We start from the raw sequence: 24,853 nt of genomic DNA on the forward strand, positions 1-24,853 counted from the left end.
GGCCTGCTGCGTTCACCAGCATTTTTTGTGTGTGTGACTTAAATATGTATGTTATTTTGTTGTTATTCTGTGCAGTTTTATGTCAAATATTTTGTAAACCTACATAAACTGTCCCATGTGTGCATTCAGTGCGCACATACTTTTGTCACAGGAAAAAAATTTGCACAACATAAGATTTTTGCGCACACTGACTACTAAAAATTAGAGGGAACATTTCTCAGTGCCCTATCCTTCACTGTATAGGACCTACCCTTGTTGGTCCTACCAAAGTGCAACAACTCACACTTGTCAAATTAAATTCCATCTGCCTTTTTCCAGCCCATCTTCCCAGTTGGTCCAAATCCCACTACAATTCATGATTGTATTCCACACTGTCAAATACACTCCAGTCTGGGTGTCATCTGCAAATTTGTTGAATTTAGCGGAACATTAGCTATCCTCCAATCCTCCGGCACCTCACTTGTTGCTAAGGATGATTGAAATATCTCTGCTAGGGACCCGACAACCTCTCCACGATCTCTTCTGGCATTCCGGTTCCCAACCTGCTGCCAGTCTAGTTTATATTGAAACCTAGCCTGGCATATTAAAATCCCCCATCACTATCATAACATTGCCCTTTCCATTTACTTACGCTGCTTGTGTTTAGGGCAGCATGAGGTCTTCCATCTCCAGCAGTGTTCAGTGCTTCCTTCATCATATCAGTAGCTTCCTCTTGGTTTTCCTGTTGAGCCTAATGTTCATGACCATCACACTCAGACATAGAAGGATTCTTCATTGCTTTTTCTGTAACGATTTTCTTTGACCTGTCAGGATAGTTAGGCTTGAGCTGAACCTGGAGGACCAGTGGACCACTATTAGTCTGGCCTGTACCCTTTGTACTGTTTGGCAAGGGTGACCCTACCAAAAGCCAAAGCATAAAGCCCTGACTCCAGCCAACATAGCTCTCCTGATCATTGAAGCATGCAAGCCTCCAAACACAATGATAATGTTGTGGTCCTCTTGGAAGGCCCGTTCTATATCCCATTCGAATTTCTGTCCCACATTCTGGCTGGTATTCAGAGGCCTGTTTATAGTCCCCATCAGGATCTTTCTTACCCTTGCAGTTTCTTGAGAGCCACCTGACTTCTGTGTACAACAGCAAGTGTTCAAACTCTTCGTCATTCTCAGTACAAAGCTCTTGAAGCAGTCAAGAATTGAGACTTGGGTTTATTTACTGTTGTGATAATATGATTTAATGATTTGTACAGCCGATCACTTAGGTTTTGTTTCAAAAAGATGTATTGAATGATAAATATGTTAGGTACATTTTTTTCTAGAAAGTAATGACTGCACTGTGGCATCCTTTCATTGATGGTGCCCCATCTTTTGCACGAGTAAGAATTTCGGTGAGCAGAATTTTCTTCTTTGAAAATTTGCTCAATATCCCAAAATATTTATCCCCCCTTTCGTTTCTGTGTTTAGTCCTCTTGCAATTAACAGCTCTTGAACTATGCTTTCATCCTTTTGAAGTGAACATAACTAAGAAGCAAAGATTCATTGCCTGGAAAAGTTGACATCCCAACTGCTGAGCAAATTTTGTTGTTCTAAGTATGTTGCACATTCTGAGAAATTTCATCTGTTTGTCTTTGGACAGACTTGTTGAGTGGAATCGGTTTGTCTTTTTGGTCTGTTGACTTTAGCAAACCCGTAATTAGAACCTCCCTAACTGTGTGGGGCTTTCCAGATTTAGCAATGAGCAATGAAATGTTGTATGAAGCTCACAAATGCGGTGAAGTGCTGCCAAGAATATTCTGAAATGTTTTAATTTTCTGAAAGTTTTAACAAGGTGATTAAAAGTAAGCTAGGTTTTTATTTGCTTTATCAGAGTGTATCCTCTTCAAATGTTCAAGGAGCCTAGACTGTTCATTGCCTCATTTTGGGAAAAAAACTTTTTCACACAACAGACATATTGGCTGCTGTTGGTTGGTATAAATCCATATTTCAGATGATCCACACTATAATGTCTACACTTCTTTTTCGTTTGGCCTGGTTCTGTCATTTTCATTTTGGATTAACAATTGCAGTTACTCTCCAATTGTTTTAAGTCCAACCTCAAGCGCTGCGATCCATAAGGGTGAAGGTTACGATGTCGTCATCGTTGAAGCAAAACCTGGCTCTCTGCCTGAAGATACTTAAAGTGGGGCAGATCTGGGTTGGGCTGTGGGCTCCAGAGGCACAGTCAAGATACCTGATTTCTCAGGAACTGAGTGACTGCGTGATTCAAGTATGGGAATCGTACTGGCTAACACTCTTCTACAGTAGTGAACGACAAAAAAAAAACCCGCTGGAAATAAACCCGGAAATAACACGATTTTTTTCAGTCCCGATTTCTCATTATAAGCGAAATACAGAAGTGTCACATCGCTTATACTGTACTCCGCTTCCAGCAACCCCTTCTCAGAGAACGATGGGTTAGCAAGGGATGAGATGATTACGTGTCATTGTAATCAATTACGAGGCAGAGGATCAAATGCTTATAGTAAGTAATTCGTTTCTGAATTTTTTTTTCTGAAATTATACCTGTAATCCCTCAACTGACCCCTTGCTACCAAGTGGCCCTCTCCCCATCGCCCCCTTTATCGTTCCCACCTCCTTAGGAAATTACACTACCCGGGGAGGGGCACACTTTGGGAACCACTCAACCAGCTCTTTCACAGGCACAACCATTGAGGATGTACAGTATTCATGTGGCAGCCACCACTGAGGACTCTCACCATCTGCGACACGTCCTCTACTCATTACTACCATCGAGGAGCCTGTCAACCCACACTTAATGATTCAAAAACAGCTTCATCCCGTCCACCATTCAATTTCTGAATGGTTCCATCAATGCATGAAACCTATCTCGTTCTTATTTTGGCTTTATTTACTTATTTTGTAATTAATTGTACTGTAATTTTAATGTCTCTGCACGGTACTGCTGCTGCAAAACAATAAATTTCACATCATACAAGCCAGTACTAATAAACCTGATTCAGGGGTAGATTATTCTCCAAATGGGGTGATTGTAAATGAGTGAAATTAGAGGAGCCTTTTTGTTCTACCGCACGAATCACAAAAAAAAATTAGCGGGCTGGGCAAACAAGTCGTTAAAAATAGGAGGAATTGGAGTTTAAGTTCTGCAGTTTTTGTTATAGTTTTTCAAGATATTGATGAGGCCACTCCTGGGATAGTGGGCATAGTTTTTTCTCTCTTTGCCCTTTAATGATTATAGTCGCATCGAATGCAACCCAAATGAGATTCACCAGACTAATTCCTTGAGATGAGTGGATTGTCCTATCAAGAGAGACGAGATACTTTGAGTCTGTATTCCTTGGAGTTCAGAAAAATGATAGATGACTTATTGAACACACACACACAGGATGCTTTAAAGTGTAGATGTTGAGATGCTCTCACTTGCGGAGCGTCTCGAACAAGGGGATATAGTTAAAATTAAGGGGTTGTCATTTAAAACTGATATATCCATTCTAAAAGAGCTCTTGTAGTCTGTTAGATTTTCGTGCTGATGTAAAAACCAGGACACTGGGAAGGATAGAAAATTTCTTTTTTTTTGCAGATCCTGCCTATTTAAAAGTCAGCTTCAGTTCAAACAAGAACACCTACCAAGCACGGTGATCCCGTTTCTATTGCGAGGGCTGTGGACAGCCCATTTCCGGCCGTGATGTCATGAGGAATGCGTCATCGTGAGCCGCCTGTTGTGGTGGAGTGGTTGATTGTTGTGGAGCCGCAGAGTGAATGAGGGGAGTGAGGGAAGGAATGAGGAGGGAAGAGTGGTGATAAGCGGGCAGGCCTACGTGTGAAAACGGACCGACACTGACCGCCGCGCGAAGTCGCCTCCCGCAAGCTGTAAACGGGCAGGATCCCCGTCCCACCAGTCCAGGTTGGCGGATTATCTGGAGCCGAGAGCGGGCTGAAGGAGGAGAAAGTTTGTGAGGAGGGATCGGGGTGGTCGAGCAGGCCGCGGACACCGCAGCTTCACCCTTCCTCTCCGCTTCGGTTATTTTTCGCAGTAGAAAGAAAAAGTAACCAAAACCCGGTTAAATGCGGTTCGGGTCCAAAATGATGCCAGTAAGTTAACTTGTTCGATTTTGTTTTGATTAAATTTACACACCATTACTCTTACTATGCTGTCTGTTGATTATTCTGCTATTCTCGAGGGCATCTGCTAAGGGAGACATGCAGTTTATTCTCAGTGGCTGTAAATAATATGTCACTACTGAAAGGTATTTCACCGTTCATCAAAATACTGTAGCGAAAACGCGAAGGCATAAAGGTAGCTCCCTGGGTTTTGTTTTTAAGGTTGCTTCATTCTGATCCATGACGAAATATGTATAGGGATTGTCTTCATTTTAAAATTTGCCTACTCGTACCTCTAATGGATTTTTTTTAGTGATCAAATTTCCAGTCGTTTAACTAAGTAAAGATTTTAAAGCTGGTTCTAATTATGTTATTTTAATTAGATCTTTTCCTCCATCTTATTATGATTTACGTGTGGTAACAACTTTCACGTCACATGCCGGTGATAATAAACCTGATTCTGGAAAGCTATAGGTTATAAATAAAAACATCAATGTAATTTACAGAATATTCAAAAAATATCCGACGCCGGATTGTTATTAACTGTAATGACATCTCTGCCTTTTGATTTATATGTTGCCTTTTAATATCTGAGCCACTCGTTTACGGGAACGGTACTTGGTTGGAAGAGAGAAAACCTGTTGATAAGTTGACCAAAAACCCAGGAATAATTAACCACTGACCAGTTTAATACCTTTGCCCCCTATTTAGATTAATGTTCAAATATGAAGCCTTTGTAGGAGTTGGGAGGAATAAACAGCTGTCCTAGATCTGAACTATGATATGATTACTCTGGAATGTAGGAAGATTTTTGCTGAAGTATTCGCTATACATATTAGTGCATTTTTGCGGTTAAATTGGGAATTCAGTTTCTTTCCTCTACTGTTTTAATCTTTTGATTATGAAACTGCAGGGGCAAAGTGATGAGTTGCTTGAGATGTATAAATGTGGTGTTAGTAAGGTGAACAGAATCCTGGAGAAATTGCCAGAAATCCAAGTGCAGTGATATTAATTAACTGCCACAATACATCAGTAGAACACTAGAAAAATGACTTTGATGGAACGATTATTGACACTTCAAATTACATTTTCCACAAGATTTATTCAGTAACAGAATTGCCACCTACAGTTAAAACATTTTTTAAAAATTTGTTAAAAGAAGACCCAATTCAATTTCATTTTGTGGACTAGAAGTGTGAAACCTAATGGTCTTGCTCAAAATGCAAACATTTGAAATGTATAAGATCAATGGATTTATCAAATGGTGGGTGGGTGTGGCAGGAGGAGAAACAAAGTCATTTTTATGCTTTGAACTATTCTCCTATCACTTTGAGACTTGAGATTATGAGATATCCTCCTGTTTACCATTCAGTTACAGAGTACAAGTAGTAACATTGATCTTGGCAGATGCTAGTCTGGATATGGATAACAAGAAAACCCAGATGAACTGGTTGTACAGTTTAAATGGAAGTATTTGTGTTATGTATTTAGGGTTATTACATGTGCTTTGCAGGGAATATGCTCTATATATGTTTCTTTAAAGACTAGATAATATTTCTAGAATTGGAGTTTATGAATGTTGAATTTGTATATGATGAAGGAACTTGGAATTATAAGCCTTGCCTCTTTCTCATTTAGGATTGTCAACAGTCCTGTGTTCTATGGGATTTACTGTCTCTAAAAAGCTGCCCTGTGTGTTTTTTCTGTGGGATATCAGTATACTTACAAAGGGAATTCTGCAAATAGATAAATGTAATCACCATAAAATGAGTAGTTGGTGCCATAACCATGCAATTAACAACAAATATAAAATCTCACTGTTTGATAAGTGCAGTATAAATTATAAGAATAACTGACAAATCTGAGTTGCATCAACAGGAAACTTGCACCCAGATTTCTCCTTGCTCTAATGTTAATGTTCGCATCATCTACGTGACCTGCATTACCCCTTAGCTGCAACTGCTGCAGGTGATTGTGGACAGTGGGAGACTGTTGTGGAAATACTCCGAACTCTTCAGCTTTTACCTCGCCCCCCCCCCCATGCTCCCTGTTTCTAACTGGCAGAAGACTTCTCTGATATTGGTCTTTCCTGGTAGCCATAAAGCAAACCCTCACCCAGTAGCAAACCTGGGAGGAACAGGAGTTTAGGAGTTTCAGCTTAAAGGCCTCTATTAGAATAAGAAATTAGCCAACATAGTTTGATTAATGCATTTTGCATTATACTCCTTTTATTGCCTCAACCCTTTTCTGGATTTAAACTGAACTTCTAGAAACTTTTCAACTACATGTTGATATGTGCTATTTGTAAAACAGCAAATATTCTGTCAGGCAAGTGTGATAATTTCAGTTTCTTCTGCTTTCTATTAGTTTGGCAGGTTGCTGCCTTTCCTTCATAACCACTAATTTACTTGCATATAATTTATTAGCACTTTTTGAATTTAGTTTGACATCAGTTTTCCAAATTGTGATAGTTTCGCTCTTATAAAGCTTCCCACATTTTTCTTGCAGATGCTGAATAATGATAGTTAACAGAATTAAAAGTTCAATGCATCAGTATTGTGATCATATGTGTAGGGAAGGAAAATTATTCCATGATTATGTAAAATATTTTGAATGTAATAACAGCTGGGATATTATTTTCTAATATTCAGTATCAAAATTACAGCACTTCTGGAAATTGTAATAACACCGGAAGATTTTTATATTTCGTTGAGTTTATTCTGTCTTCCAATCCCATCATTTTTATTTCCATAATCCTGCAAATTTTTCCCTCTCTACTGTCTAAAAAATGCCTTTTATAGGCACTGATTCTGAATATGCCACACTTACAAAATGGATTCCAGGTCCTAACTATTGTCACATTTGACCTTGCATCATTTTCAGAACAAAATTAAATTTGTATTCCAGTTCTTTGAGCGATCTATTAAGGGAACAGTTCCTTCCTTTGCACCTTATCCAGACTAGTGATCTCCATAAAATCTGCTCTCGACCTTCTTTGCTCCAGGAAAAAGAACAATGGTTTAATTTTATGGCTGCAATATAATTTCTGGGACCAATCTAGTACAAATCTTTGTTTTTACCTTCGCATCCTTCCTAAGCGGTGGTGACCAAAATCCAGACCTAATCAGTTCCCCTCTACCACCACTCTGCTCCGTCTAGCAGAATTAGTCCTTACTCTTAATAATTTCTCCTTTTGCTCCTCCCATTTCCTCCAAACTAAAGGTGTAGCTATGGGCACCCGTATGGGTCCTAGCTATGCCTGCCTTTTTGTTGGGTTTGTGGAACAATCTATGTTCCGTGCCTATTCTGGTATCTGTCCCCCACTTTTCCTTCGCTACATCGACGACTGCATTGGCGCTGCTTCCTGCACGCATGCAGAACTCGTTGACTTTATTAACTTTGCCTCCAACTTTCACCCTGCCCTCAAGTTTACCTGGTCCATTTCCGACACCTCCCTCCCCTTTCTAGATCTTTCTGTCTCTGTCTCTGGAGACAGCTTATCCACTGATGTCTACTATAAGGCTACTGACTCTCACAGCTATCTGGACTATTCCTCTTCTCACCCTGTCTCTTGCAAAAACGCCATCCCCTTCTCGCAATTCCTCCGTCTCCGCCGCATCTGCTCTCAGGATGAGGCTTTTCATTCTAGGACGAGGGAGATGTCTTCATTTTTTAAAGAAAGGGGCTTCCCTTCCTCCACTATCAACTCTGCTCTTAAACGCATCTCCCCCATTTCACGTACATCTGCTCTCACTCCATCCTCCCACCACCCCACTAGGAATAGGGTTCCCCTGGTCCTCACCTACCACCCCACCAGCCTCCGGGTCCAACATATTATTCTCCGTAACTTCCGCCACCTCCAACGGGATCCCACCACTAAGCATATCTTTCCCTCCCCCCTCTCTCTGCATTCCGCAGGGATCGCTCCCTACACAACTCCCTTGTCCATTCGTCCCCCCCATCCCTCCCCACTGATTTCCCTCCTGGCACTTATCCGTGTAAGCGGAACAAGTGCTACACATGCCCTTACACTTCCTCCCTTACCACCATTCAGGGCCCCAAACAGTCCTTCCAGGTGAGGCATCACTTCACCTGTGAGTCGACTGGGGTGATATACTGCGTCCGGTGCTCCCGATGTGGCCTTTTATATATTGGTGAGACCCGACGCAGACTGGGAGACTGCTTTGCTGAACATCTACGCTCTGTCTGCCAGAGAAAGCAGGATCTCCCAGTGGCCACACATTTTAATTCCACATCCCATTCCCATTCTGACATGTCTATCCACGGCCTCCTCTACTGTAAAGATAAAGCCACACTCAGGTTGGAGGAACAACACCTTATATTCCGTCTGGGTAGCCTCCAACCTGATGGCATGAACATTGACCTCTAACTTCCGCTAGGCCCCACCTCCCCCTTGTACCCCATCTGTTACTCTTTTTTATGCACACATTCTTTCTCTCACTCTCCTTTTTCTCCCTCTGTCCCTCTGAATATACCTCTTGCCCATCCTCTGGGTCACCCCCCCCGTCTTTCTTCCCGGACCTCCTGTCCCATGATCCTCTCGTATCCCCTTCTGCCTATCACCTGTCCAGCTCTCGGCTCCATCCCTCCCCCTCCTGTCTTCTCCTATCATTTTGCATCTCCCCCTCCCCCTCCAGCTTTCAAATCCCTTACTCACTCTTCCTTCAGTTAGTCCTGACGAAGGGTCTCGGCCTGAAACGTCGACTGCGCCTCTTCCTATAGATGCTGCCTGGCCTGCTGCGTTCACCAGCAACTTTGATGTGTGTTGCGTGACCAAAATTGCTCCAGTTTATAGCCCAATCAGTCATTTGTTGTACACACTTTTTTTTGTTTTGCACTTCCTGCCTACTGTTTATGAATATTATTCATATAGTTTACCTACCACTCTTTCAACATACCCTGCTGTTTACTTTCTAGTCTATGCACATGTATTATAGTCTTTCTGAGATGGTGCCATTTTGTCTGTTGTCTTTCTCGATGTTTTGCCAAAGTGTATAATTTCACAATTCTCTGCATTAAAGTTCATTTGCCTCTTGTTTATCTATTTAACTAGTCTTTCTCTCTGTAGAAAGAGAAATCACCAGATGAGTCTGTAGAGAAGCCAAATGATGCCTTTAATGAATGAATGAATGAATAGATTTTTGTTTGGGATTTGATAACAGGAGTGAAGCTTTCAGCATTGAGGATACAAATTTTTTTAAAACTTACAGTAAATAAGAGTTTAAGAGTTCCAATAAGGGAAGAAATTAACAGAGTAAAATACTTAAAGATATATCAGTAAAAGGAGTATCTTTTAATTGTGATGTAGCATCTATAACAATTTGTGATATGACAGTTGCCTTATTTACTTAATAAGAATTCTACTTCAGTTTTTACTGGAGATTAGGATATTATAAAAGTGCTTAATCTTCAACTGGTTGAGAGTAAGAGTGATACTAATGGGCAGAGAAAAGAAAGATCAGATGCCAATTGGTCTGAAGTATTGCATTCAAGAGGATGCATTACAGAATCCAGGAACAAATGGGGAAGGCAGACTTTCACAGATTAATTTAACGTTAAAGGGAACCTATTAATCTCCAAAGATGAAATGATCATGTATCTAGATTCTCATGTGTAACAACCAATCTGAATTCCAAATGTTTACCTGGGGCTTGAGTAAGTAATATAAATACACTTATAGTGGACTGAAACGCTTGAGTGTATAGATATTAAGAAAGAGGATGTGCTGGAGCTTTTGAAAGGTATTAAGTTGCCAGATGAGCTATACCCCAGGCTACTGTGGGAAGCAAGGGAGGAGATTGCTAAGCCTCTGGCGATGATCTTTGCATCATCAATAGGGACAGGAGAGGTACCAGAGGATTGGAAGGTTTTGAACGTTGTTCCCTTGGTTCAAGAAAAGGGAGTAGAGATAACCCAGGAAATTATAGACCAGTGAGTCTTATTTCAGTGGTGGGCAAATTGTGGGAGAAGATTGTGAGAGGCAGAATTTATGAGCATTTGGGGAGACATAATCTGATTAGGGATAGTCAGCGTGGCTTTGTCAAGGGCAGGTCGTGCCTTACGAGCCTGATTGAATTCTTTGAGGATGTAATAAAATACATTTATGTAAGTAGAGCAGTGAATGTAGTGTATATCGATTTCATAAAGGCATTTGTTAACGTTCCCCATGCAAGGCTGATTCAGAAAGTAATGAGGCATGGGATCCAAGGAGACCTTGCTTTGTGGATTCAGAATTGGCTTGTCCGCAGAAGGCAAAGGGTGGTTGTAGATCGTTTGTATTCTTTATGGAGGACAGTAACCAGTGGTGTTCCACAGGGATCTGTTCTGGGACCCCTCCTCTTTGTGATTTTTATAAATGACCTGGATGAGGAAGTAGAAGGATGAGTTAGTAAGTTTGCTGATGACACGAGAGTTGGGGGGTGTTGAGGATAGTCTGGAGTGTTGTCAACATGACATCGATAGAATGCAGAACTGGGCTGAGAAGTGGCAGATGGAGTTCAACACAGATAAGTGTGAAGTGGTTCATCTCGGTAGGTCAATTTTGAAGACAGAACATAATATAAGACTCATGGCAGTGTGGAGGATCAGAACAATCTTGGGATCCATGTCCATAGGACACTTCAAAGCTGCTGCGCAGTTTGAGGGTATTGTTAAGAAGATGTATGGTGTGATGGCCTTCACCAACCGTGGGATTGAGTTCAAGAACCGAGAGGTAATGTTATAGCTATATAAGACCTTCATTAGACCCCACTTGGAGTACTGTGTTCAGTTCTGGTCACCTCACTACAGGAAGGATGTGGATTCTATAGAGAAAGTGCAGAGGAGATTTACAAGGATGTTGCCTAGATTGGGGAGCATGCCTTATGAAAATAGGTTGAGTAAATTTGGCCTCTTCTCCTTGGAGTGACAGAGGATGAGAGGTGGCACAATGGCATCAGCGCCGGACTCCAGAGCGAAGACTCTCGAGTTCGAATCCAAGTTGGGCCACCCCCCAAGCACGCTTTTCATCTGTGCCGGGCTGAGCATCGAGTTAGCCACTCGGCCTCATTTTAAAAAAAAAAGGTTGAGTCAGGAATGTTCATATCGTGACCCGGTTAATCCGAAAGGAGACCAATCCTGATATCATGCACCAGACAAGAATGGCTGACTGTCTGGTGCGACACGCAAAAAAAAGAGGTGACCTGATAGAGGTGTATAAGATGATGAGAGGCATTGATCGTGTGGATAGCTAGAGGCTTTTTCTCAGGGCTAAAATGTCTAACACAAGAGGGCATAGTTTTTAGGTGCTTGGAAGTAGGTACAAGGGGGATGGTGGTGAGTGAGAGAGTGGTGGGTGCATGAACTGCACTGCCAGTGACGGTGGTACAGGGGGATACAATAGGGTCTTTTAAGACACTCTGATAGGTACATGAAGCTTAGAAAAATAGAGGGCTATGCGGTAGGGAAATTCTAGGCAGTTTCCAGAGTAGGTTACAAGGTCGGCACAATATTGTGGGCCGAAGGGCCTGTAATGTGCTGTAGATTTCTATGTTCATTTCAGCTGGAAAGGTACATGGACTAGGGAATCTGGTGTGTTTATCATGATCTAGTTTTATTTGAGTTGATATGGGGAGGTTGAAGATTTTTAAAAGACTTTCGGAGTTTATAATTTTGTAGTACAGGGTAGGTAAAAGTTTACTCTTCTCCATTAATGCATATATATTTGAATCAAGAGCAAAAAGAAAACACTCTTTATTGAGAATTAAAATTGAGGAATTTCCTTTCTAAGTTTATTAGTTGAGGTTAAAATAGTTAACATGCAGGATGCAATGCATGGGGAAAAATAATTTCATGGAGCTGTTATCAGAGAAAGAAGCCATTCAACATACCATGTATGTGTTAGCTGTCAGAACAACTCTCTGGCTTCACTTACTGGCCTTTTTTTCTACACTCTTAAATTGCAAATTTTTTTTTGCCAGGTATTCAGTTTTTTTTTGAAGGCAATAATTCCTCTATTACATCTGCAGCTTCCAATTACATACTGCAAAAATATTTCTTAAAAACTTTTATTTTCTTCCCTACCGCACCAATTTTATGATATTTAGTTTATGACCCCCTCCATTAAATGGAACAGCCTCCCACTAACTGTACTTCCATCATGACTTTGTATTTTTAATCTGCATTCAATCTTTTTCAAAGACAATAGTCCTATCCTCTTTACAACAGTCCCTCACCCCAAGGAGTGTTCCCTAAAGCTTTAGGAGCATGGAGTGAAGTTGAAATTGATAATGATGACAACTCAGTGTACTGCTCCGTATTCCTTCTAAAATGGTTTTGGTTGTTAGCGCTGAGTCATGTTGGTGTTTGGTAACTTTAATGTGTATCATTGAGATCCGAATTCAAACCTCAAGATCTGATGCTTGAAAAGAAGAATAGATAGATTTATTCAGAAAGAGGAAGAACAGGAATTTCTGCCTAAATAACCCTTCACTTAAAAAAATGTTAGAATAAATAGAATAAAATAGGAGCATGTATTTAAGTAGAATTCTGTTTTCTCTGGAAGGTGACGTTCAGAATTGATATTTCATACATCAATATTTTAATAATGATTTTAGTTGTACTGTGAACAAAAACAAATGGCACAGAAATCTTAGCAGTTCCTTTTTGTTAACTGTACTACATTGAAGGTTTTGTTTTATTTTGGGAAGACTTGTTCATAGGGAGCTCTTGAAACTGTTGCCTTATTAATAAGAACATACTGAAGGCACACTGTTTAAAATAGCTACATTTTCTAAGGTACTTCATGACACAGAATGGCCCAGTGTAGGTCATTCAGCCCACAATGTTGTACTGACCCATGTAAACCTATTCCATGATCAATCTAACTCTTCTCTCCTACCCTCCATTCTTATTACATACATATGCCTGTCTAAGAGTTTCTTAAATGTCGCTATTGTACCAACGTTTCTAAAACCTACCTCTGAGATCTGCACTCACCAGCTGAAATAGATGTCATCTGGTATTGGCCATTGCTGACCTGGGTTTGAAGTATTGGTTATCCTTGCTGTCTGTGCTTCTCATAATCTTAGAAACCTCTATCAAGTTGCTTGTCATCTTTCTTTCTTCAAAGTTCAAAGTAAATTCATTATCAAAGTATGTAATTTTCTTGTGGATATTCACACTACAACAAAGAAATACAATAGAATCAATGAAAATCTACACACAAACAAGACAGCCAAGCAACCAATGTGCAAAAGAGGACAAAATTGTGCAAATACAAAAATAATAACAAATAAATAATAAATCAGTAACTCTAGAGTTTTAGAATCCTTGAAAGTGAGTCCATAGGTTGTGGAATCAGTCTGTGTTGAGGTGAGTGAAGTTATCCACACTGATTCAGAAGCCTGATAGTTGAAGGGTAATAACTGTTTCTGAATCTAGTGATGTAGCATCTAAGGCTCCTGTACTTTCTTCCTGATGGCCACAGTGAGAAGAGAGCATGGTCTGGATTTTGGGGGTCCTTGAATGATGGAACTGCTTTATTATGGCAGTGTTCCTTAGATGTGCTCAATTACATCTCAGCATTTGACACTATCTTCCCCTCAAAACTAATCAGTAAACTCCAAGACCTGTGCCTCAATCCCCCTTGTGTAATTGGATCCTGGATTTCCTCATTTGTAGACCCCAGTCAGTTTGGATTGGCAAAAACCTCTCCTCTACAATCTCCATCAGCACAGGAGCACCACAGGGTTGTGTACTTAGACCCCTGCTCTACATCTGTGACTGTGTGGCTAAGTACAACTCCAACTTCATATACAATTTTGCTGTTGTGGGCTGTCTCAAAGGTGGTGATGAATCAGCAGACAGGAGAGTGAGAGAAACTTTGATGAAGTGGTGTCATAACAGCAGTCTCTCACTCAATGTCAGTAAGACCAAGGAACTGATTGTAGACTTCAGGAGGGAGAAACCTGAGGGAGATCCGTGAGCCAGTATTCATTGGAGGATCAGAGGCAGTGAGGGTCAGTAACTTTAAATTCCTGGGTGTCACTATCTCAGAGGACCTGCACTGGACCCATCATATAAATATAATTACAAAGAAAGCACAACAACGCCTCTACTTCCTCAAGAGTCTATGGATATTCAGCATGTTATCAGAAACCTGGACTTCCGGGGTTGAGTATGGCATGAGTCGGTGCGTTTGAGTGTGGCTCCTGATTTTTATTAAGAATCTACCTGTTTATCTTTGCTGTATGCTCGAGATAACTGAATATTTACCATTGTGAACAACACGGGACATAGCTGGACATTGAAATGGCAAGTAGAACGTACCTTCGAAGTAAAACTGGGGAAAAAGATAGCGAAGCCTCGAGCAAGAAGGCGGGTGTTACAGTAATGGCGCCGTTGCACGCTGCTGGACCTGGACCCGGACCTGCGCTACCCGATGACTTGGAGAGGCTTCGTTTAGTACTTATTACTGACATGACGCAAGCGGTGCATTCTGCCCGAAAAAGAGAACTTGAAGATGCTTTATCACCAGTGAATACTACCATGGAACAAATTATGTCTTCTTACGAGTCGCACGATGAACGCATTCATGGGGTTGAAGATGGCCTGAACGATTACAGTGACCGCCTGGTGAGTGCCGAAGCCGCCATTGCAGCGTTGCAGAGCGAAAAAGCATTTCTGAAGGGAAAGCTAGATGACCTCGAAAATCGGTCGCGGAGATCCGATTGAGAGTGGTCGGCATTCCTGAGAATTTGGAAGGTTCGGACCCTGTTAAATTTATGACCGAGTTTTTTGACGAAGTGCTGGGGACAAATTTTTTCTCAAGGCCTCTCGTACTTTCGCATGCTCACCGAGTCTGACATAAACCATCCGGTGTCTCTGGAGCTAAGCAAACGAGACCAAGGACGATCCTGGTTTGCTTTCACTCCTTTCAAGATAAGCAACGCATCATCAATAGACGGAAGCAGGAGCTGTATTTCCGCGGACACGGCGTGTTTTTTTATGAAGATTTTAGTGCGAAGCTGGGTAAAAAATGAGCAGCTTTCAAGGAGGTGAAATCCCTGCTTTATGAGAAAGGGGTCAGGTTTGGCCTCTTGTATCCTGCCCAGCTCCGGGTCATGCGTGAAGGTAAAAAGCATTATTTCCATACACCAGAGGCGGCCAAAGAGTTTTACCATTCGTGCTGGGGAGAAGAAGAACGAGAGAAAAAAAAGAATGACTTTTTTTTAGGTTATTCATGCAGCATTGAAGGGGCCTCATGCCGAGGCAAACTGTTAATTTTCATAATCCACTTCTTTGTTCATTTTTTCCAGTTTAATTTGTGGAATGCGATCGGGTTGAACTGCTATGCTGCTGAAACTGATTAACAAAAACTTTCAACCAGCAAAATGTAAATACTTGGGATTTGTATCTCGGGCGTTTCAGTTGCCTAGTGTTTTTTTTGTTTTTAATGCTTAGCTTGACCTGTGTCATCTTAAGCCTATATGTTATATTAAAGGTAGTATAAGTGATAGGATAAATTTTAAGCAGGAGAGCCACCCTAGATTAGATTGAAAGTTGGGCTGTATGGGGAACGCCTTGGAAGTTTTTTGTTGGGTACTGCCTGCGATCATCCTCAATTGGAGAGGTAGATCTAGGTTTTGGGGGTTAATTGGGTTTTTTTGTTGTTTGTGTAAAGGGCTGGGGGGAGTGTTTTGGGGGATTACCATGGCAGTTTATTCTTTTGTGTGTTACGGATTGATCGGACTTTCTTTTCATTGTGCGTTATTGTGTGCAACTTATGCCCTCGCACTGTTTTGGATTGTAGGCCCTGTGTGTCTTTTGATATGGTTAACTTGAGTGCTGCTGATGGAGGCCACCCTGTGAGGTTTATTTCTTGGAATGTAAAGGGGCTCAATGAGTTAAGAGGTTAAAAGAGCTCAATGAGTTAAAAGCGGTTAAAAGAGCTAAAGTTTCCTCTCATCTGAAACAATTAAAAGCAGATATGCTATTCCTGCAAGAGACACATTTAAGAGTGGAGGACCATAATAGACTTCGTAAAGCATGGATTAGTCAGGTTTTTCATTCCAGATTTAATAGTAGGTCCTGCGGGGGGGGGGGGGGTGACAATATTAATCACCAAAAGAATGCAGTTCACACCATCTGATGTAATCACTGACCCTAATGGTCGCTTTATTATAGTCTCTGGCTCTCTCTTTCAGATACTTGTTATTTTGGTAAATGTTTATGCTCCTAATTGGGACGATGTCCAATTTGCAAATATGGTTTTGTCATTATTACCTAACCTGAATACACATAAGCTAATCTTTTCCGGAGATTTGAACTGTGCTATTCACCCACTGCTTGATAGGTCTTGCCCTAGGGGAACATTTTCTGGTATGGCAAAGGCCTTCTCGATGTTTATGCGACAAAATGGTTATATGGGTCCTTGGAGATTTTTGATTCCATCAGTTAGGCAATTCTCTTTCTTTTCTCATGTTCACCACTCCTATTCCAGGCTGGACTATTTCTTTATAGATAACTCCTTGATACCAATGATTAGACAAATTGAATACACTGCTATAGTTATATCTGATCACTCGCCCGTGAAACTGGACCTATGTTTTCCTTTAAACGTTAGAGAATGGCCTCTGTGGAGACTTAACCCCCTTTTGCTTTCTAATGAGAAATTTTGTCGTTATATATCGGCTAACATTGACACATTCTTCGAGACTAACAAAACTGAGTCGGTATCGTACCCTTACTTTGGGAAACTTTAAAAGCTTACTTGAGGGGTCAAATAATATCTTATACTTCACATGCCAATAAAGAGCGTAGGAAGGAAATGCAAGTGTTATTGCAATCTATTTTGGACCTGGATAGAAAATACTCTATGGCACCTACTGCGGAATTATATAAAAGCTGGGTTGATTTGCAAGGGAAGTTTAATCTTCTATCTACAAACCTATCAGAACAATTAATTCTTAAGACACGTGGCCTCTATTATGAATATGGTGACAAGGTGAGCTGGTTTATGGGTCATCAGTTGAAATGTCAAGCTGCATCACGACTTATTCCCCAGATAAGAGACATGCACCAAAACTTGACAAGCAATCCAGAGGAGATTAATAACATCTTTGCAACTTTTTATTCCTCTCTGTATGCCTCAGAGTTCCCCTCAGGTAAAACAAATATGGAACTTTTTTAGATAATTTGGAAATACCAACTCTTGAACCAGAGGAGGTGGAGAACCTAGATCGGGCTCTTGGGCAGGAAGAGATTAATAATGCCATTAGGGCTATGCAGAGTGGTAAGTCCCCAGGTCCTGATGGTTATCCAATAGAATTTTATAAGAAATTTAAGGATAAGCTCATACCGGTCCTTCTAGAAGTGTTTCAGGAGAACGGCTCCTTACCCACTTCTCTTTCACAGGCAGCTATTTCACTACTTCCTAAAAAGGACAAGAACCCGACTCAGTGTGGATCATATCGCCCCATCTCACTTCCGAATGTAGATGTGAAAATTTTGGCTAAAGTGCTTGCATGCCGTTTAGAACGTCCCCTTCCCAAGATAATTTCAGACGATCAAACAGGTTTTATTAAAAATCTCTATTTTTTTTAAAATATCCTTCGACTGGCTGATGTGGTTTATCCACCCAGTGATTCTCTAAGTCCAGAGGTTGTTATCTCCTTGGACGCGGAGAAGGCGTTTAATAGAGTGGAGTGGGTATACTTGTTTAGTGTTTTGGAGAAATTTGGATTTGGCAGAATATTTATAGCTTGGGTTAAGCTATTATACCACTCGCCTTTAGCATGCATACAGACAAATTTTTTTCAATCTGACTATTTCCCATTAACACGTGGCACTCGCCAAGGCTGCCCATTGTCCCTTCTTCTTTTTGCAATTGCAATTGAGCCTCTTTCTATTGCACTTAAGTCAACTACGTTATTTCAAGGTGTTAGAAAAGGGGACATGGAACACCGTGTTTCCCTATATGCTAATGACCTCTTACTTTACGTTAGCGACCCTGTAGGTAGTAGTCCTACTATTGTCTCATTATTAGGTCAATTTGGAGCCTTCTCTGGCTATAAACTGAACTTTGAAAAAAGCAAATGCTTTCCCATTAATAACTTGGCCCTACAGATCCGACAGGAATCTTTGCCTTTTCCTTTATCTCAAGATGGTTTTGTATACCTAGGAATATATATTACTCGCTCTTTTACATCTCTGTTTGAAGCTAACTACAGGCCTCAGGTTAGCCAAATGAAGGCTGATTTCGAGAGATGGCGCAGTTTGCCCCTTACTATAGCTGAGAAAATTCAGTCAGTGAAAATGACTATACTTCCCAGATTTCTTTATTTGTTTCAGTGTTAGCCAGTTTTCTTATCTAAGTTATTTTTTAAATCAGTAGACCAAGCTATAACCTCCTTTATTTGGGAAAATAAGGTCCCAAGGGTTAATAAGCACACTCTCCAAAGAGGTCGTGACGTAGGTGGAATGGGTCTTCCCAGCTTTATTCATTATTACTGGGCATCGAACATTCAAAAAGTATTATTTTGGCTCCACCGGCCAGATATAATCTGGTGCCTGCTTGAGTCACGGTCTTGCCACTCCTCGTCTCTCCCAGTTTTGGTGTAATCTTCCTTACCATTGAAATTCTCTCAATTCACATCTAACCCGGTTGTGCTCTCCACCCTCAAAATTTTTAATCAATTTCGCTGCCACTATAAGTTCATATCAGCTTCAGTTTTGGGCCCCATTCATAAAAACCATTTATTTCCTCCCTCCCCATTCGATTCAGCTTTCAGACAATGGGGTGTGAACTGTCTTATGCGCAATAAGGATTTGTATACTGATAACATATTTGATAGTTTTGATAACCTGCGCGGTAAGTATGGCCTTCCGCATAATCATTTTTTTTAATACCTGCAGATTCGCCACTTTGTCAAGGAAAAATTTCCCTCTTTTCCTGATCTACCACCTACTATGTTATGGGGGAAAAACTCACTCTCAGCTTTAACAATAAAGGGCTGATCTCTGAACTATACTCTCAGCTGATGTCTTTGGGAGTTCAAGATCTAAACAAAACTAAGATTAGGTGGGAGGATGACCTCGGTATGGATCTGGCTGAGGAATATTGGGCAAAAGCATTGAATAGGGTTCATTTCTCATCATCATGTGCTAGACTGGGGCTCATACAATTTAAAGTTTTACACAGGGTACATTTAAGTAAAGCCAGACTTGCAGACATATACCCTGGGACAGAAGGTGTTCCTTCTCTCTGACTGGTTTAATACATACATTTTGGTCATGCCCACGGCTTGATGACTATTGGGCACTGGTTTTTAAATTGATCAGTGAGGTTTTGGGGGTGACACTGAGGCTGTGCCCGCTTATAGCTGTACTTGGTGTGGCAGATGATGATTTGGGTTTAAATGCAAGCCAGTCGGATATCATTTTTTTTGTAATATAATTTTTATTGAATTTTCAAAAAGAATACGTGAAAATAAAATCTCCCCTCCCCCCTCCCCTTAACCCTCCCCTCCACCATATATAGTCCTACCTAAAAAGAAAGAAAAAGAAAAGAACCGCCTGGGTGTTGGAAGGTTTCCACATGCTCCATGGGATTCAAAATAAATTTGGTATAATTATTCGTTACTTTCCCCAAGTGACCAAAGTCTTTATCGGAGCACTTAAATATGCCATCCTATCTTTTGTAAATAAGGGTGCCAAATATTCAAAAATGTTACATATTTATCTCTTAAATTATAAGTAATTTTTTCGAGTGGAATAGAACTAGCCATTTCATTATTCCAACGATCCATACTTAAATACGAATCAGATTTCCAAGTAACTGCTATAGTCTTCTTAGCTACTGCCAATGCAATTTTTATAAATTCTTTCTGATATTTATTCAATTTAAGTTTCGGTTTTATCCCTTCAATATCACCTAATAAAAATAATACAGGGTTATGTGGAAGTTGAGTTGCAGTAATTTGTTCCAATAAGATTCTTAAATTTATCCAAAAGGGTTGAATTTTAAAACAAGACCAAGTAGAATGTAAAAAAGTACCAATTTCTTGATTACACCGAAAACATTTATCAGATAGATTTGAATTTAATCTATTTATTTTTTGCGGTGTAATATATAATTGGTGTAAAAAAATTTATTGTACTAATCTAAGTCGAACATTTATTGTATTTGTCATACTGTCAAGACAAAGTCTTGACCAATTTGTTTCATCAATAATAATATTCAGATCTGTTTCCCATTTTTGCTTTGACTTAGGGGTTCCTTGTTTAATTGTCTGTTCTTGAATCAAATTATACATACAAGAAATAAATTTTTTAATTTTCCCTTTTTGAATTAAAATTTCAATTTCATTAGGTTTTGGCAAAAACATTGTTTGACCCAGCTTACCTTTTAAGTAAGCCCTTAATTGAAAGTAACAAAAGAAAGTATTTTTAGATATTTTATATTTATCCTTTAATTGTTCAAATGACATCAATATACCTCGTTCAAAACAATCTCCTATAAATTTAATCCCTTTTTGGTACCAATTATATAAAAGTTGATTGTCCATTGTAAAAGAAATAAGTCTGTTTTGGAACAAAGGTCTCCTTGCTAATAGAGATTTCTGTGTTTCATTATCAACATTTATCTTATTCCATAGATCAATCAAATGTGTTAATATAGGAGATTCTTTCTTTTCCCGTATCAATTTAGATTCCCATTTATATATAAAATCTTCAGGTCTATTTTCTCCTATCTTGTCTAGTTCTATTTTAATCCATGCTGGTTTTCGATCATCGAAGAAAGATGCAATAAATCTAAGTTGATTTGCTTTATAATAGTTTTTAAAGTTTGGAAGTTGTAACCCTCCTAACCCAAATTTACATGTCAATTTTTCCAATAATATTCTTGACATTTTACCTTTCCAAAGAAATTTTCTCACACATTTATTTAACTCTTGAAAAAATTTCTGTGGCAATTGTATTGGTAATGTTTGAAACAAATACTGTAATCTAGGAAATATATTCATTTTTACAACATTGACTCTACCTACTAATGTTATTGGTAATATCATCCATTTGTTAAGATCTTCTTGAATTTTTTTCAATAGTGGTAAATAATTAAATTTATATAAATTCTTTAGATCATTATCAAGTCTTATACCTAAATACTTTATACCATTTACCGGCCATCTAAATTGGGTTACTAATCGACACTGACTATAGTCTCCTTTAGTAAGAGGTAAGATTTCACTTTTATCCCAATTTATTTTGTAACCTGATAACCTTCCCTTATTCATCCAATCTAGAAGATAATTTATGTAACGAATGTTGTGGATTTGTTAAATAGATCAAAACATCATCGGCAAAAAGATTAATTTTATATTCCTCCTGATTAACTCTAAAACCCATAATATCTGGATTAATTCTAATTAGTTCTGCTAATGGCTCTATCGCCAATACAAATAAAGCAGGTGATAGTGGACAACCTTGTCTGGTTGACCTTTTTAACTGGAATGGTGTTGAAATTTGAGAGTTTGTCACTACTTTAGCTTTAGGGTTAGAATTTAAAGTTTTAATCCAATTTATAAAAGATGTTCCTAACCCATATTTTTCTAGTATTTTAAATAAAAAATTCCATTCTAATCTATCAAATGCTTTTTCTGCATCCAAAGCTACTACTATACTCTTCTCATCCCTTTTTTGTGCCAAATGAATTATACTGAGTAGCCGAGTTACATTATCTGCCAATTGTCTATTTTTAATAAACCCTGTTTGATCTGTATGTATTAATTTTGGTAAATATTTAGATAATCTATTCGATAAAATTTTTGCTATTATTTTATAATCCGTATTCAATAAAGAAATAGGCCTATATGATGCTGGTTTCATAGGATCTTTGTCTTTTTTTGGCAATACTATTATAAGCGCTGTTGAAAAAGATTCTGGAAGTTTATGTATTTTTTCTGCTTGACGTATTAGTTCCATAAAAAGAGAAAATAATAAATCTTTAAATTTTTTATAAAATTCAGGTGGAAAACCATCTTCTCCTGGAGATTTATTACTTTGGAGTGATCCTAAAGCTTCTTCAACTTCTTTTAATGTAAAAGGCATATCTAATCCCTTCTGTTCTTCCAAATTCAATTTTGGAAGAGAAACTTGTGATAAAAACCTTTCTATCTCATTAACATCATTTTGGGATTCTGATTGATATAATTCAGAATAGAAATTTTTAAAAGTTTCATTTATTTCAAGAGGTTTATAAGATATTTTATTTGCCCTTGTTCTAATTGCATTTATTGTTTTGGAAGCTTGTTCTGTTTTCAACTGCCAGGCAAGAATTTTATGTGCTCTCTCACCTAACTCATAATACCTTTGTTTAGTTCTTATAATTGCTTTTTCCGTTCTATATGTCTGAAGCGTATTATATTGTAACTTCTTATTGACAAGTTGTTTTCGTTTTTCTTCTGACATATATCTTTGAGATTCTTTTTCTATTTTTGTAATCTCTTTTTCCAATTGATCTAGTTCTGCCATATATTCTTTCTTAATTTTAGATGTATAACTTATTATCTGGCCCCTAAGATATGCTTTCATCGCATCCCATAATATAAATTTATCATCCACTGAATGAAAATTTGTATCCAAAAAAAATTGAATCTGCTTTTTCATAAAATCACAAAAATCTTGACGTTTTAATAATGTTGAATTAAATCTCCATCTATAAGTCACTTCTTCCTTATCAGCCATTATTATTGTCATTAATAAAGGGGAATGATCTGATAATATTCTTGCTTTATATTCCATATTTTTCACTCTGTGTTGAATATGCATTGATAATAGAAACAAATCTATCCTTGAGAAAGTTTTATGTCTATGGGAGTAGAACGAATAGTCTCTTTCTTTAGGATTGATTCTTCTCCATATATCAATCAGATTTAAATCCTTCATCAATGATAAAGTTAAATTTACTACCTTCGATTTTATAACAGCCTTGGTTGATCTATCTAAGACTGGGTCTAAGCAAAAATTAAAGTCTCCTCCAATTAATATTTTTTCATGTGCATCCGCCAAATTCAGAAAAGCTTCTTGTATGAATTTTGCATCATTTTCATTTGGTGCATAAATATTCATAAAAGTCCATAGTTCAGAAAAAAGTTGATAATGTATAATCACATATCTCCCTGCAGAATCAGTTATTACATTTTGTATTCTAATTGGTAACGTTTTATTGATCAAAATTGCTACTCCCCTCGCTTTTGAATTAAATGAAGCTGCAACAACACTACCCACCTAATCTCTCTTTAGTTTCTGATGTTCTGTTTCCGTTAGGTGCGTTTCCTGTATAAAAGCTAAATCTATCTTCATTTTTTTAATATGTGTTAAGATTCTTTTTCTTTTCACTGGTCCATTAAGCCCGTTAACATTAAAACTCAAAAAATTCAATAAATTAGTCATTATTCTTAACAAAGTTACTCCAATCTAAAACATTATTTATCTTCTCAACTTTCATAGTTCCTTGGGGAATCTCTTTAAACTTCACCATGTTGCTATGTGTCTCCCTCTCAACCTTCCAGGCAGAAAGAAAAAAGAAGATAGAAAAAGTACAAAAAAAGAAAAAAACAAAATACCCCCCCACTAATGTTGTGAATGAAAGGATACACAACACTACCCCCCTCCATTTTACGGGTCGTGGCAAAAGCCACGCTTGCACACATGACTAGCGTAGCAATCGATCAGTGCTTCTTCCAGCTCCCCCGCAACAAAAAAACATTTTATATATATATATAGACAAAATTAGTATTACTATTCCCAATTAATATTCCTCCAGTTTTAACCTTTCTTACCCCCCCTCGTATAATTAATAATATATTTATACATTCATCCAGCTTCAAAAATCCATTAAGTCCATTCTTTAACCCAATCTTCATCTTCAATCTATCTCGCTCTCCTGGGTTTGTTCTTGTATCTAGTGAGTTTTCAGAAAATTTCGCACAAACTGCTCTGCTTTCTGGTAATCATCAAAAAATCTTTTTTTCTCCGCCAGGCAAAAAAATCTTCAAAGTTGCAGGATAAAGCAGTGTAAATTGATAACCATGATCCCATAGGGTTTTTTTCACTGGATTAAATTTCTTCCTTCTCTTCAAAAGTTCGTAACTTATATCAGGATAGAAAAAAACTTTGTTCCCTTCAATTATCAATGGCCCTTTTCTATCTTTGGCAGCTCAAGCAGCTGCCTGTAGAATCCTTTCCTTGTCTTGAAATCTTAAGAATTTTATTAAAATCGATCGTGGATATTGGTCATCTTTTGGTTTTGGTCTTAAAGCTCTATGTGCCCGCTCAATTTCAATTGATCGAACCTCCTCTTCCATTTGCAAAACATCCGGGATCCATCTTTGAAAAAATTCTATTGGTTTATCTCCCTCCATACCTTCTTTAAGACCAACAATTTTAATATTATTACGTCTACTAAAATTTTCCAACATGTCCACTTTCTCGAAGAGTCGGTTTCTTTCCGAATTCCAGACAAGCAAATCATTTTCTGTTTTTTCCACTCTGTCATTCATATGCCCCATTGCTCTTTCCATCTTCTGAAGCTTCTTATCCATTTTGTCCTGTCTTACCATAACTTTATCATAGCACATCTTCGTATCTCTAAGCTCTTCTCTTACTTTTCTTAATTCAGCCGTTAATTGCAATATAGCCTCTCTCATGTCTCTATCATCTCCTTTACTTCCAA

At 38.7% G+C, this 24,853-nt stretch overlaps 1 protein-coding gene across 2 annotated transcripts in view; it reads left to right on the forward strand.

The window, feature by feature from the left end:
• Positions 1-2,269: 2,269 nt before the first annotated feature.
• The window catches only part of LOC134350430 (apoptosis-stimulating of p53 protein 2-like), a 107,938-nt gene continuing 85,354 nt past the window's right edge, over positions 2,270-24,853 (forward strand). The window contains exons 1-2 of one of the 2 annotated variants that reach the window (XM_063055616.1): positions 2,270-2,518; positions 3,596-4,107. In XM_063055616.1, the coding sequence (XP_062911686.1) occupies positions 4,081-4,107 (27 nt within the window). In that variant the 5' untranslated portion in view covers positions 2,270-2,518; positions 3,596-4,080. The remainder of the gene's footprint in view (positions 2,519-3,595; positions 4,108-24,853) is intronic. The other variant, XM_063055617.1, reaches the window with a different exon arrangement.

Source organism: Mobula hypostoma, chromosome 8 (assembly GCF_963921235.1).
Source record: "Mobula hypostoma chromosome 8, sMobHyp1.1, whole genome shotgun sequence".
In the NCBI taxonomy this organism is placed as follows: Eukaryota; Metazoa; Chordata; class Chondrichthyes; order Myliobatiformes; family Myliobatidae; genus Mobula; species Mobula hypostoma.